General features: G+C 41.0%; 7 protein-coding genes and 1 non-coding gene across 8 annotated transcripts; all 8 read right to left on the reverse strand.

Annotated features, from left to right (window-relative positions):
- Positions 1-84: 84 nt before the first annotated feature.
- On the reverse strand, positions 85-1560 carry HG535_0E00750 (NADP(+)-dependent, decarboxylating phosphogluconate dehydrogenase; the record flags this gene model as incomplete). The annotated part of the gene is made up of 1 exon (XM_037288823.1): positions 85-1560. The coding sequence occupies one exon, from the start codon at positions 1558-1560 to the stop codon at positions 85-87; it is 1476 nt and encodes a 491-aa protein (XP_037144718.1).
- Positions 1561-3074: 1514 nt separating this feature from the next.
- SVP26 (Svp26p) lies at positions 3075-3758 on the reverse strand (the record flags this gene model as incomplete). Its single annotated transcript, XM_037288824.1, has 1 exon — positions 3075-3758. One exon carries the CDS (start codon positions 3756-3758, stop codon positions 3075-3077), a length of 684 nt encoding a protein of 227 aa, XP_037144719.1.
- A 286-nt stretch (positions 3759-4044) lies between these two features.
- On the reverse strand, positions 4045-4116 carry HG535_0Etrna6T. The gene has a single exon. It is a non-coding gene; the product is annotated as a tRNA-Thr (tRNA).
- Positions 4117-4989: 873 nt separating this feature from the next.
- Positions 4990-6189, reverse strand: OYE2 (NADPH dehydrogenase; the record flags this gene model as incomplete). The annotated part of the gene is made up of 1 exon (XM_037288825.1): positions 4990-6189. The coding sequence occupies one exon, from the start codon at positions 6187-6189 to the stop codon at positions 4990-4992; it is 1200 nt and encodes a 399-aa protein (XP_037144720.1).
- An 879-nt stretch (positions 6190-7068) lies between these two features.
- On the reverse strand, positions 7069-9219 carry STB5 (Stb5p; the record flags this gene model as incomplete). The annotated part of the gene is made up of 1 exon (XM_037288826.1): positions 7069-9219. One exon carries the CDS (start codon positions 9217-9219, stop codon positions 7069-7071), a length of 2151 nt encoding a protein of 716 aa, XP_037144721.1.
- A 698-nt stretch (positions 9220-9917) lies between these two features.
- On the reverse strand, positions 9918-11243 carry FMO1 (N,N-dimethylaniline monooxygenase; the record flags this gene model as incomplete). Its single annotated transcript, XM_037288827.1, has 1 exon — positions 9918-11243. The coding sequence occupies one exon, from the start codon at positions 11241-11243 to the stop codon at positions 9918-9920; it is 1326 nt and encodes a 441-aa protein (XP_037144722.1).
- A 582-nt stretch (positions 11244-11825) lies between these two features.
- On the reverse strand, positions 11826-12305 carry CTR2 (low-affinity Cu transporter; the record flags this gene model as incomplete). The annotated part of the gene is made up of 1 exon (XM_037288828.1): positions 11826-12305. One exon carries the CDS (start codon positions 12303-12305, stop codon positions 11826-11828), a length of 480 nt encoding a protein of 159 aa, XP_037144723.1.
- Positions 12306-12564: 259 nt separating this feature from the next.
- On the reverse strand, positions 12565-13878 carry ENO2 (phosphopyruvate hydratase ENO2; the record flags this gene model as incomplete). The annotated part of the gene is made up of 1 exon (XM_037288829.1): positions 12565-13878. The coding sequence occupies one exon, from the start codon at positions 13876-13878 to the stop codon at positions 12565-12567; it is 1314 nt and encodes a 437-aa protein (XP_037144724.1).
- Positions 13879-14547: the final 669 nt, after the last annotated feature.

Here is a 14547-nt window from a genome sequence, read left to right on the forward strand (position 1 = left end):
AAAACAATAATCAATGACTCGAAGTATATAGTCGAGAGTATAAGACTACATAATAAAGAAATCCAAGGTGAAAGTTGAACGATTCTAAGCATCATAGGTAGAAGCGGAAATGTTACCACCATGACCGGTCCAGTTGATATGAATGTCTTTACCTTCTGGTAAAGTTGCACTCGCGAATTCTGGCAAGACTTTGAAAGTGTGAGCACCAAAGTAATCTCTTTGAGCTTGCAACAAGTTGGCTGGTAATCTTTCAGATCTGTAACCGTCGTAAAATGCTAAAGCGGTTGAAAGAGCTGGAGCTGGAATACCATATTCGGTAGCAATAGATACAGTTTTTCTCCAGCCAGATTGAGCTTTTGTAACAGCTTCAGTGAAAAATTTGTGGAATAACAAATTTTCTAGGTCCGGGTTTTGTCTGTAAGCATTGGTGATTTCACCCAAGAAGGCTGATCTGATGATACAACCACCTCTCCACATCAAAGCAATAGCAGGGTTGTTCAATTTCCAGCCGTATTCTTTACCAGCTTCACGAATCAACATGAAACCTTGAGCGTAAGAAATAATCTTTGAGGCATAAAGAGCTTGTTCTAAGTCGTCAACAAATTTTTGTTTGTCCTTGACAACACCGCTTGGAATCTTTGGACCAGGAAGAATCTTGGAAGCTCTTGTTCTTTCCGATTTCAAAGCAGATAAACAACGAGCAAAAACAGCTTCACCAATCAAAGTGACTGGTTGACCTAGATCCAATGCATTAATAGCTGTCCATTTACCGGTACCCTTTTGACCAGCAGAATCTAGAATCTTTTCAACTAATGGAGTACCATCAGTGTCGTTTTTCTTCAAAATGTCTCTTGTGATTTCAATTAAGAATGAATCTAATACACCGGTATTCCATTTGGTAAAAACCTCACTGATTTCGGCATCGGTGAGACCACCAAGACGCTTCATGATGTCATAGGTTTCACAAATCATTTGCATATCACCATATTCAATACCGTTGTGGACCATCTTGACGTAATGACCCGATCCAGCAGGACCAACCCAGTCACAACATGGCTCACCATCTGACTTAGCAGAAATGGCTTGGAAAATTGGTTTGATAGCTGGCCAAGCTTCAGCAGCACCACCTGGCATCAAAGAGGGACCGAAACGGGCACCATCTTCACCACCAGAAACACCGGAACCAACGAATAGAATTCCCTTCTTGGACAATTCATCGAAACGTCTATTGGAATCTGGGAAATGTGAGTTACCACCGTCAATGATGATATCGCCCTTGTCCAACAAAGGAACCAAATCGTTGATAATATAATCAACAGGTTTACCAGCTTTGACCAAAAGCATAACCTTTCTTGGTGTTTTCAATTTAGACACCATTTCTTCCAAAGAGTGCGCACCAACAATTGATTTACCCTTGGCTTCATTTGCCAAAAACTCATCAACTTTTGATGTTGTTCTGTTGTACGCAACAACGGTAAATCCATGATCAGCGACGTTCAAGATCAAGTTTTGACCCATAACGGCCAAACCAATTAAACCAAAATCAGCAACTGCAGACATTTTTCAACTTGCTCTACTCACTTGTATTTTCTTCTGTTCTCCTCTCAATTTCCTGTCAGAAACCACCTATTCTAAAACTTAAATGTTAACTCCTGAAAGTTCAATTCGTAGCACCTTATTTTATATTTATACAGCTGACGACAAATAGCCAACGACGGCGCGGGACTTGTTCCCTCGTCTCTGCGTAAGCAAATCTGCACGTATGCGTAAGCAATCAGTTGTGGTAACGATTGACGAAGAGAGCAGCATGACGATGGCGAAAGAGATGGCTGCTGTAGAAGGACGGTAGTTGAAGTGAAGTCCTCGATTCGTTCGGTGCTCTCCAGTCGAAATGCCTGGTTGTGCAAGTGCGAAGTAGCATCTGCACAATGCACGGGCAGCAATGCTTGCTTGTCAACAGGGTGCACTTGCAATTAGCTGTGGCTTCGCATCCTCTAACTGAGATTCTTATTAATAATGCGCTGTACTCTTGAACGGTCATGGTAAAGCCTGGCTGATGGTGAAGCTCATCTTTTTTTTGGCAAGAGGTGGAAATGGCCAACGTAATGCTTGGCAGGCTCCACGAAGTTAGTTAGCACAAAGCCGTTTTGTTCAGGTGGCATTGCGGCGCTTTCAAGTACTCGCTGTAGGAGTCTTCTGTGGGGCCTGATGAGGTAGGATACTAGTGTGGTTTTGTGTAGGTGATCGAGATGCGCATTCTGAGGATGAATAGCCGCGTTCTGGTCGTTGTATCATTTCATGGTTTGTGTGATGCTAGAAAACAGGAGTCTAGCGGTGCAACATCCAGGAGTTCCTAGAACTCCTGGATGTTGCACCCCATAGGTTGGGCGAGTAAAAGCGAGTGTCACGCCGAGCACATCTTATTTGCAGCGCCGGCTCTTTCTTATGCAAGGGTGAATACGTTCTTTTCTGCGCTGATCCAGCAACCATTCGTAAGGTTGTAAATGACTGTGCTGTCGCTGGGCCACGAAACAGAAGAGCACTCTGCTCAACTTGACTTCAGCTGCAGTGTGCTATGCTGTATGTGGTGGGTTGCGCGGCTATTTCTTGTTGGATAGTTGAATGTGCTGTTAAAAAATAGGCGTTAGGCTAGCGAGTGTTCCACCTGTAAAAGCATCATGTAGGCAGTCGGCACACTTGGTCCTCTTTGTCTCTAGTAAGTACTCGTTCATTTCAAATTTATATTATCAGACTTTTACAAACATTTTCCGTCAATATAGAAAGTGTGAGGTGCCCGTGAGATTAAGTTGTTGCTGATGTGCGAAAAACTATACTCACATAGTTCGCAAAAAGCAAGCTGCCCGCCTGCAAGCGGGTCAAACGGTTTCTTTATGCCGTGGGGGCATCTCAGTTCTCAAATGGTTCGATTGAGTGCAAGTTATATAACTCAACCGAGGTATTTTACAATTGCCAGCAATGGGTTTGCCTGTTAGTAACCGATATTCTAGAACCGGTCTTTCCATAATAGGTGAGGTATCGCTTACTCTACATGGTTACATACAGTCTCTGCCTATTTATATGAGTAGAGTATTATGATTTGGATCTATTTCGTAACCCATTTCTCTGGCAATGGTGTAAATGTACCTGCGAATTGAGTTTATGACAACCCTTACTAGCCCAACGGCTCTTTTACGTAATTTTGGCTGTCCATCAGAGCCTATATCATCGTTTTTCTTACTGTTAACCGTAGTTGATGTTGGCAAAGCGTAGTCTCCAGCACTTAGCGACACGAACAATGCAAATGGGATGAACCAAACACAAAGTCCAAAAAATGATGCGACCTCAGAAAAACTTGCGCGTCTCTTGGGGACGTAATTTGGATTCAATCTAAATTGTGGTGGGATTTCTGTATCATTGAAATGTTTAAACCAGAAATAGTGATTTAATATAACGCACACTGTGCTCAGGATGAAATTTGGACTTGTAAGTGATATGAAAGGGAACGTCTTTAGATTCCTCAGATATATGATGTGTGATGCAATCGAAAAAATGGTAAGTTTAAACGGGAAAGAATCAAAGATTAATAGCAGTGTTAGAGTTGCAATTATTGTATAGATTGCTCTTGTCAGAATTCTCTTGGAAGTTCCAGTTTGTTCCTCAACAAGTTCACTGATGTAATAGAGCCCAGACGCAATGGATAGTGTCAGGAAAATGAAACCAAATATGGCTCCTACATAAGAAACCAGCTTTAAAATCATTTCGTAGCACTTTGTATCAATCTATTTCGCTGTTTGATTTGGCGCTGCTGTTTTGGATCAGTTATGCAATGTGGCTAAAATATTTAATTGCGCAGCTGATCTTGTTCGTGCTCTGACAAATATTCAAGCTTGTTATACCCTCCACAAAACGCAATTAAACTTACGAAGATGCACTTTTAGTTAAAACTTATGGCCATTCAAAAAATAGCTTACAGTTTATGTTGTGTATATCTTTCCCTTACAATTAATACTTTTTCAAATTTCAGTGCTAGAAAATAAAAATAAATGCCACCTGCCAGAATTGAACTAGCGACCTTTGCATTACAAGTGCAACGCTCTACCACTAAGCTAAGGAGGCACTTCCTATTGATGTGAATGAAAAGAGAATAATTTTTACTCTATTGCAGCTCCTTCTTGAGAACTTCCCAATTAAATAATCTCAAATTTATTTAGAAAGAATGTTTTCTTCGGCGTTGTCGATAGTAACTTGGTTTGACATTGATGATAATGCTATGATATTCAATTATAGAGATATATAATTCCTTGATTTCCTATATCATGAATTGAGATAAAACTAATTGAACTTGGATTAATATCTTGAAAATACGTTAGTATTTGTACCTAGCATTTCGCACCTATTGAACCATAAGAGAGGACGACGAGTGAAGAATTTTCATCGTCATCACACCATTTCTAGTCCCATAGAATCCACAGTACAACTGTTATTTCTTGTTCCATGCCATAGACTCCTTCGTAGTCAGACTCCTGAGTTGTAAACGTCTCGCGATAGACTGTCATCCGATATCTTTCCAGTATCGATTGACATTCTGTTAGGGTTTCATCTGACTTCGTTTATTTTGTTTTACAGATCAGTTGTTTTGTTTCTGATTCTTATAAGTCATCTCTTTCATATATCTTACAATATCGATTCATATTTCAACAATTGTCTTGTTTCTGATTCTTATAAGTCATCTCTTTCATATATCTTACAATATCGATCTATATTTCAACACATTCCCTATGGTTGTGAAAAAGCTGCTGGAACTTCTGCTTGATAATGCTTTCAAAAACGTGCGCTCTTCCTAACTACTTATATGCTGCGATTGCAATTATTAGTGATACGTTAATTCTGCCTTCGATTTAATAAAATCATCTTTCAAAAACTTTACACCAAAAGGAACAGTTCATTACAATACTTAATTGTATACTCTATAATAGCTAGATAGTCTCGCTAAGCTTTATATCCCAACTTCACAGCTTTGTCATACGTTGGGTAATCAGTATAACCTTTGTCTGTCATTGCATAAAAGGTGTCTCTATCATAACTGTTCAAAGGTAGACCTTTCTCAACACGGTCGACAATATCGGGATTTGAAATGAAATATCTACCGTAACCAATCAAGGTTCTGCTGTTTTCAACCATGTCCCTGACAACTTCCGGATGTAAAGCCAAGTTACCTGCTCTAATAATCAATCCCTTCCAAATGGAATACACAAAATCATTAGTGCCGCCATGGTATTCACCTTGGCCTTCAACAAAGAATGGATTTGTAACACGAGGTTCAACAAGATGTACAAAAGACAAACGTTTCCCCTGAGCAGCCCTTTTTTCCAATTCACCCAACACATACGCATATTGTGCAACGATCAGAGGTTCTGCACCACCGGACATTGTACCAAATGTACCGTATGGTGAAAATCTAATACCGACTTTATCAGCACCAATGGCATCGACAACTGCATCAACGACCTCTAGAGTGAAGCGTGCTCTGTTTTCAATGGTTCCACCGTATTCGTCAGTTCTCTTGTTCGAAATCGGATCCAGAAATTGGTTAAGCAAGTAGCCGTTGGCACTGTGGATTTCAACTCCATCAGCACCTGCCGCGATACTATTCTTGGCTGCCTGGACGTAATCCTTGATGTACTGTTTGATCTCCTCCTTTGTTATACCGTGCTGCGGGTTGTCTGATTTTTTGGCCCTTTCCTCTTGTTCCTCGCTCATATAGACCTCGTCAGAAGCAGAATCGTAACGTAATCCATCTCTAGCTAGCGTATCAGCAAATGCCTGTCTTCCGAGAACCCACAACTGAACCCAAACAAAAGATTTGTTCTCGTGGATCTTCTTGAATATCTTTTCCCATTGTTCGCACTGCTCCTTTGACCAAATGCCTGGCGCATTGTCGTAACCACCACTCTGCGCAGATGGGAAAGCACCCTCGGTGATAATCAGAGTTCCTGGTCTCTCAGAACGCTGGCCGTAGTACTCAACTGCCCAGTCCTTATTTGGCACGTTACCGGGATGCGTAGCTCTCATCCTTGTTAAAGGAGGCATCACAACACGGTGCAACAACTCGTTGTTGCCAACCTTAATTGGCTTGAACAGATTGGTGTCCCCCAGAGGAATGTGTGGAAGATCCTTGACGAATGACATGATTTGTGTCAAAAACAATGCTAATGGTAAACTCTTAGCTAACGTTCAAACTAACGCTACTTGCTTTGCTACAAGAGGATTTTCACATCTCAACGCTAGACTGAACAAGACAATTCAAATGGCAAAACCTTGATCCTTATATATGTATACAGAGGTTGGCATGCATTTTTCATATCCTGCATTTACCCGCAGCTGACTGAAAATGCCATATTCATCCATGCCTTGCCTTTAGACACACGATCTCAAACGAGTGAGTGAGACCCACCTTGAACTACCATTTAAAGACATTGTGCAAGTTGTATCCGTTGTGCGGCACAACTTGCATAAGCAATTTACTCGGCAAGTACTACTGTCTACATCCTATAGAATTTCTGGTAATAGAGGTGTATGTTCTAACACATCAACCCATCTTGACATTGATAGCGATCATTTCGATATAATGTCGTGATGTCGTGGACTGATCACGACTCCCCAGTAGGCAACCTTCTGAGATAACCTGTAAAAGAAGGTATTTCATTTTCGAGGAGGAAGAATGGAAGACATCATTTGGGACGTCAGGACTCGAGTTATGCCTCTCGCTGAGCGCTTATGCGTTTAGAGGGATGTATGCGCTTAGTGGGAAACGCAGTGGCAGAGGAAGTGGATCAAGATCAGTGGAATACGAATACCATCAGGATGTGTAGTCGCAGACTGCAGTACAGGGATTGGGCCGAGGTTGGGCCACAGATTGATCCTGAGATTGATCCTGAGATTGATCCTGAGATTGATCCTTAGATTGCTCTACAGAGATTGGGCCAGATATCGTACTTATTATATAGATTGTAGGTGGGGTTCCTAGCTAAAGGAGTTATATTTGCTTTAGAAGCAGTATACACGAACTCATATCATCTTGTCAATCCATGACACATCCACGTTGTTCTCGTAGAGGATTTCCTGGTACTCGTCGCTCGCTCCGAACAGCTCCTTGGTCAATTCGTCCATGTTGGGCAGTTGGCCGGAGCTCAGACTGACTTCCAAGATAGTATTGCTGATGCTCTGGAAGACGTCAGCGCACTTCATTGCAAAGACCCATTTTTCACCGAAATGCTTGAGTATCTCCACACACTGCTGTATTTCGATCTTGCTTTCCACGAGATCGATACTCCAGTGGCACAGACAGTAGAGTATGGTGTTGCATATGGTCAAGGTGCGGAACAATGTTATCCAATTGAGTGGGAGCAGTTTTTTCTTGTATAGCGTGTAGGTGTGTTTAAGAGCCTTGAGGCAGAACTCGCCCAGTAGCGTTAGTGAGTCCATGGGGGGTTTGGGGATTAAAGCTGAGGGTCGATACAGCATGATGAGTAATTGGGCATATCTCATTGCCAACCAAATATCCGAACTGTGGAAAGAAATAGTGTTTCCGCCACGCCAGTTATTTGCGTTTTTCTGTTGGAGTTTTGCTCTCTCCTTGTTGTAGATTTCATCAATTTCTTTGCGGAGGGAATCAATTATAGCATTCTTTTCTTCCACAGTATGGTTTTTGCGACCAACGCTGCACGAATGGACTTTTTTGTAAATTCTTCCGCTTGTTCTTCTCAAGGAAATCATCATATTCGATACTTCAATATCTTCTTTCTCCTCATCGTTTAGAGGTGTGGGTAGCGGTGTTGTGATCTCGTCATCATCAATCGCTGATAGTCTCCCAAGAGATGTTGAGACTAGTCTTTCAAAACAGTAAGCGCTCCAGAAAACTCTGTACCTCAACTCTGCGTCGACTGGGGACAGCCTCTTTAACTTTTCGTTAGATAGTGCTCTACTAAACCCCAAGCCAATACAAAGTCTCATGATAATTCCACTAATTGTCCATGAAGACACACCCTTTGGTTCAAAAAGTGCAAAAATTCCCAGAAGTATTAGACATTTTATTGTCTCTATGTTTTGGTGATGAACCACGGACCGGAAATTTTGCATGGCTATGTATGAGAAATGTTCAGTAAGATCTTCTTCCTCTGGTTTCAAAAGCCCAGCCCTTTGTAAAGTTGTCGAGCCAATTGCCATTGTCATATATAGCTGGAAAACAAATGTATCCTCATATTCCTCACCCAACGTGGAAAAATCTCTTATCGTAGAGACTCGGTTCAGAAATGCTACCTTATCCATCATATAGAATGATTTATGATTGTGTTTAAAATATGCGGCGATAAACCTATCATACAGGGACCGCTCAATGTGCTTAAATTTGTGGTCCTCGGAAAGCCATGGTGTTGTTCTTCCTCCTTTGTATATACCTTTCACAGCTTCAATTTGAATATTTGAGGCCCTAACTGGAATGGAATCAACCTCACTCGGTTCTGAATATACTGGGGCCTGATTGTATTGTAACTGAGCCTTGTTTTCTTTCTTAGGCTCTCGATTTGCATACGAAGACATTGAAAGTTGTGTAAAATAGCCTTTTGTGTTTGAGTTGGAATTCGAATTTGAATTGGTGCTGAAGTTAAAATTTGCAATCGATGGAATAGTGTGAAGTGGTGATAAGGTAGCACCATTCGTCATAGAGCTCAGTGGTGAAGGGCTCCCGTTCCCTCCATCACCCATTGCACTCAATACCCATACTAAAGATGAAACGCCATCTATGTGTTCAGCAGAGTCCTCTTTAGCGGGTGAAGCACTAACCACATCGACACCCTTACGTAGCGATGCTGATTCACTCTGCTGTGGCTGATCCACCCCTTCGGATTGTAAGTAACCGTTATCGCTGAACCCAGGTGAAGCATATGTGTTAGAGATTGAGTCGCTGCCGCTACTGTCGAAGCTTTTTTTTTCAACTTTCCGTCGCTTGGAGCCCACGGCCTCTCCTCGAAGTCTGGCTTGTCGCAGCTCTTCTATGGTCCTTCTTGGTGCTCTACCTGGGTAAACACATTCTTCGCCCGCCTTCGAGCAATTCTTACAGGAAGGCCATTCTTTCGTGCATCTTTTCTTCAATCTTCGACATCTAGAGCAGGAATAAGCCTCGTACCTTTCTACCACGTTGGAGTTCGCATCGACTTCCATGCTTTATCAAAGCTACTGATCACTTTTAAGTTAAAATTTTTCTTAACCCAGGTAAACCAATTGAAACAACAGCTAAAATAGAAACGCCATGTGCTGAATAGTTGAAACTTGTGTTTCAAAGATACTTGATCAAAAATGAAGGTTACGCCTATTTTGTTCGCGATCTTCCTACAATATCTGGCTATCTTTTCTGGATCAGGCTTATCTTAATTACGATAAACGGTGTTTAATCTTCCACAATAGTCCTCACAGGAGGTAATCCCGACATCTGGAAAAAAAAATAAGACAAACATATTGATTAAATCAAATTTTTATGATACATACGAATAATATATACATCGCCAACAATTAAACTCAGAAGGCATTTTTTGCGCGGTATAGATTATCAGCATGTGTACATTGCGGTACAGTCAGAATACGCTCAGATAGCATTGCCCCAGCAAGCAACTGATATTGCCATAAATCGGTTGTCAAGATTAGAAGAGTGAATTAAGACTACTGCAAAGCATGATATCTTGATCTTACCCTTCGCGTAGTATACTGTTAGTATATTAACAAAAGGAACAATAACTATGCCTAGACGCATAGAGTGCTCTCCATTTTCCTTCTTACATAGTACTAATATCTTTACAGCTCAGTTGTCATAAACAGGAGCAAAAACTCACAAATCTATCGAAATCTATAATATAAAAACTTGTCTACAGATCAAACTGTTTCAAGATGTATGGTATCTTTTGTGCCCTTGAGTCGCTCGAAAGCTTTGATAAGTAAATGTTACGTTTTTTTTTGTCTTCAACACATTTTTCTCTATTAAGTTTATCTTTATCGGTCCATTTCACAGGCTTAAACGGATCCTTTTCACCGCCCGTTTGGTCTAAAATACTCTGAAGTTCATCATAATAGTCAAGGTCCTTTAGGTCAGCAAGATTGTGATAGTTTGGAAGCGTCGCAAGGAACTCGGGCTCTAATTCATCATCAGATTGATTAGGAACTTTCAATTGGCCACTGAATACCTTAACCATAATAGCCGCCTGAGATTCTGCCAATGGAAATGGGACCACTGATTGAGGCAGTAAGGAAAATGCCAAAGTTGGATCTTTCACGAAGATTATTTGCTTCCAGAGATTGTAAAATCTCGTTGATTGCTCCTTATCGGTTTGACGATCCAATTGCGCTTTTATACTCCCCTGCAGGAAAGGTGCAGAGTAGTAAAATCCTGTCGCATAAATCAAATTATCGACATTCTCCAAAATTCTACCATCTTGCAATTTAACCGTCCTACGAGCATAGTCTGTTGACTCAATTTTCGGAACTGTCTCTACGACATCCGGAGTTGGGAAATCATCAGGAATTAAATCGCTTTTAACATCAGTAACGCTACGATATACTTTTTTGGCAACGGAAGCAAGTTGGTTCACGATGTCTTGACCAGAAGAGCCATTTCCAACGACCACAACGGTCTTATCACGCGCAAATTTGCAATTTTTGAAAACCTTGGAATGAACAGCAGCGCCGTGGTCGATCCATTCACTCAAACCCGGCACTTTATCAACTGGAACATTTGGTACTGAAAAATGGCCATTTGCCAGAACAATGAAATCAAACTTCAAGGTAGTTTCTTCGTTTGTCTCTGTATTTCTAGAGACCAAAGTCCACTCGTTATCACCTTTTGTCAGTTCAACGACCCGTGAATTCAAATGAACATTGAAGTTCTGGCTCGGTTTAATAAACTTTTCATAATAGCTTATCAAATAGTCGTACACATTCTGTCTCCATGGATACAGGGGGACGTCATCTGGGAATGGGAAGCCGCTAAATCTCATCAGGTATTTCGTAATGTTTGTCTCCAAATGGTCATACATCACCCTGTGATCATTATCGGCCTCTGGGTAATGCCATATGCCACCTACACTATAGTCAGACTCGAATAGATTAATTTTAATTCCAGGAAAATTGGCAAGAAACACTCTTGCCGTAGCAAGACCACCTGGACCTGCACCAACTATAGCCAATCTTTTCGGCATCTTGAATCTCTTCCTTCAAGTCAATTCAACTTAGCACACTTTTCCAAACACAGTCTAATGCAGTGATCAGTGCACTGTGTTCCTCAGGGCATTTTTCTTTTATATACAAATGTATTGGGAGCGATATCTTTCACCTTCACTAATCGAAACTTTATCTTAGGCCCGAAACAAGTAGCGGCAATATACCAAATGCAAAAGTAGAAAAGTGCATTTAAGATTAATAGCTCTTATCTCCTGAGAAAAGACAAAATCTGATGATGATTGCAGCTTGTAGCCGTATAATGGGCATAGCCTTATCAATTTCAATGTTACGTTTTACTTCAATATCATAGTTTTGCAAGACGGTGGCAGTTTCGGATATTAAATGATGATGGCCAACTTGTGATTGTGCTTTCGTGTAATCTTATATCGTTTGTCGAACGATAAATTACATTATACACTGGAAACCATCATAAAAACAGTGAGATGTTTGCCCGTTTGTCTACCACTGAAGGGATGCCTTGTTTTGTAATTATCGGTAGTTTCCAAACAATAAATAATCTAAAATGTTAACTATATAAATTACGAACAGTACTCTTATGCTCAATGGCACGATAAGGAAGCTTCTTCAAGAGCGATAGATCTTATTCTTGGCGACCAAGAGTAATGCCCCCAAACTGCACCTATAACGACGGCCAGCATCAACCATCCATTATAGGTCATGAAAATTAGCATCAGCATAAAAGAGTAGCCAACCTGTAAACCGTACCAGCAGCTCTGGGATAGTCTGTTCCTTCTTCCCACATTGCTCGAGACAGAAGCATCACTCGAAGGGGCAGTAACACCACGATTAATCTGAGATTTATAGATGTAGTATTTCAAATACTCGTAACCATAAGTTAAAAGAACTATAGCTAGAAAACTGAAAAGCAGGTGACTAAACTTTTTGATATGCCACCAGGAGAATATTACGCACACGTTTTTATACTTCCATGTGAACAGCATATTCATTGAGCAATGATCGTCTCCCATGTCCATGTCCGCATGGCTCATACTGCCATGGCTCATACCAGCATGATTCATAGTAGTCAATCTTTGAGATACAGCAGAATCGCGATCCACTAACGAGATCGAGAACACTTGTCAGTTTTATATGAAACCTTTGAAGTCGGTATATCTTCGATACCTTATGGTTTATTTTTAAGGTGCAATTTACCAAAACACGAATGAATGGTAAAAAAGCAGAATTCAAAAACTTGTAAAGATTCATAAAAAAGCGTAAGTAAACCTATTTAAAATAAAGATGAAATAAAGATATTTTGATTTTAGTTTAAAATCAGATTTACAATTTGAAACCGTGGTGGAAGTTGTCACCAGCGTAGACACACTTGTCACCTAATTCTTCTTCAATTCTCAACAATTGGTTCAATTTAGCCAATCTTTCAGATCTAGCTGGAGCACCAGTCTTGATTTGACCAGTTCTCAAACCAACGACCAAGTCAGCAATGAAGGTGTCTTCAGTTTCACCAGATCTGTGAGAAACCATAACACCCCAGTTGGCAGCGAAGGAGTCTCTAGCAGCCTTGATGGATTCGGACAAAGTACCGATTTGGTTGACCTTCAATAACAAAGCGTCAGCAGCCTTCTTTTCAATGGCGGTAGCAATTCTAGCTGGGTTGGTGACAGTCAAGTCATCGGCAACAATTTGGATACCAGCAGTCTTGAAGTAGTGAGACCAAGCTTCCCAGTCATCTTCAGCAAATGGATCTTCAATGGAGACAATTGGGTATTTCTTGACCAAACTGTGGTAGAGGTCGGATAATTGTGGACCAGTTAACCATTTAGATTTGTCAGATTGTGGGTTTTTGAAGTCCAAATCGTACATACCGTCTTTGTAGAATTCGGAAGAAGCACAGTCTAAACCGATCTTGACCTTACCATCGTGACCAGCAAGTTTGATAGCATCAACGATCAAGTCCAAAGCTTCTTCAGCAGTTTGAATGTTTGGAGCAACACCACCTTCGTCACCGACGTTACCAGCAGAAGAACCGTATCTCTTCTTGGTCAAAGACTTCAAGTTGTGGTAAACTTCAGAACCAATTCTCATAGCTTCAGCGAAGGTCTTAGCACCAGTTGGAGCAATCATGAATTCTTGCAAAGCCAAAGCACCACCAGCGTGAGAACCACCGTTCAAGACGTTCAAGAATGGAACTGGTAGAACGTATGGGGAAGATTTGGATTGAGCCAAGTCAGCCAAATGTTGGTACAATGGGACGTTCTTTTCAGCGGCAGCAGCTCTGGCAGCAGCCATGGAGACACCTAGGATAGCGTTAGCACCCAACTTACCCTTGTTTGGAGTACCATCCAAAGAGTTCAAGAACTTGTCAACAGCTTCTTGGTCTTTGATGTCAATGCTAGCCTTGACGAAAGCTGGAGCAATGATATCGTTAACGTTGGCAACGGCCTTCAAGACACCCTTACCTAACCATTTGGATTTGTCACCATCTCTCAATTCCAAAGCTTCGTGGACACCAGTGGAAGCACCAGATGGAACAATGGATCTGAAAGTACCCTTACCAGTGGTCAATTCAACTTCAACAGTTGGGTTACCACGGGAGTCGTAGACGGATCTAGCGTAAATCTTAGAGACAGCCATTGTGTTTTGTTTGGTTTGTGTGTGTTTGTTATGCAAAATAATTGCTTGGTCTTTTCCGAACAAACAACAAAAATAAAACGTAATTTATACAATGACAAATGAATGGCAATTAAATCCTTTACTTATATATGTTCATAATCACAAAATGTTGTAAAATGAGAAAATTGGAAAAAAAAAAGATCACCTTTGCCTTAAGCCATACTTCTCTGCCATTCTTCTAATTTCTCTCAACATAATAAGGTCATAACATAAATCAGAACATAACATGGATAACACTTCATTCCATTATTGTCACCATCGTCCTACGTTCCACCACCATCCACTCCACCCACCCAATACGGCTTGTGTTGCCACAACCGCATTCAAAATAGCATTGAAAAATCGCACCAACGTGAGCCAAAGAAATGGACTAGTATGATGATGATGCTTTAATGGATGGCAGTTGCAGTTGGCACCTTACAGGCGCACACTGGCACAGATTTAATGTAGTGCATTATACGATAATATCAACATGTTGTGGAAGCTTCACGTTTCGATAGTGGAAGCCAACCAGCACAGGCTCCCAGCACCCTCTATTTCGTGAAACGAACAATTGGTCACTTTTGTGGAATCTCAAAAGTTAAAATAGTGGTGATTGGGTTTTAATTTATTATTAATATCGCACGACAG

Source organism: Zygotorulaspora mrakii, chromosome 5 (genome assembly GCF_013402915.1).
Source record: "Zygotorulaspora mrakii chromosome 5, complete sequence".
Classification (NCBI taxonomy): Eukaryota; Fungi; Ascomycota; class Saccharomycetes; order Saccharomycetales; family Saccharomycetaceae; genus Zygotorulaspora; species Zygotorulaspora mrakii.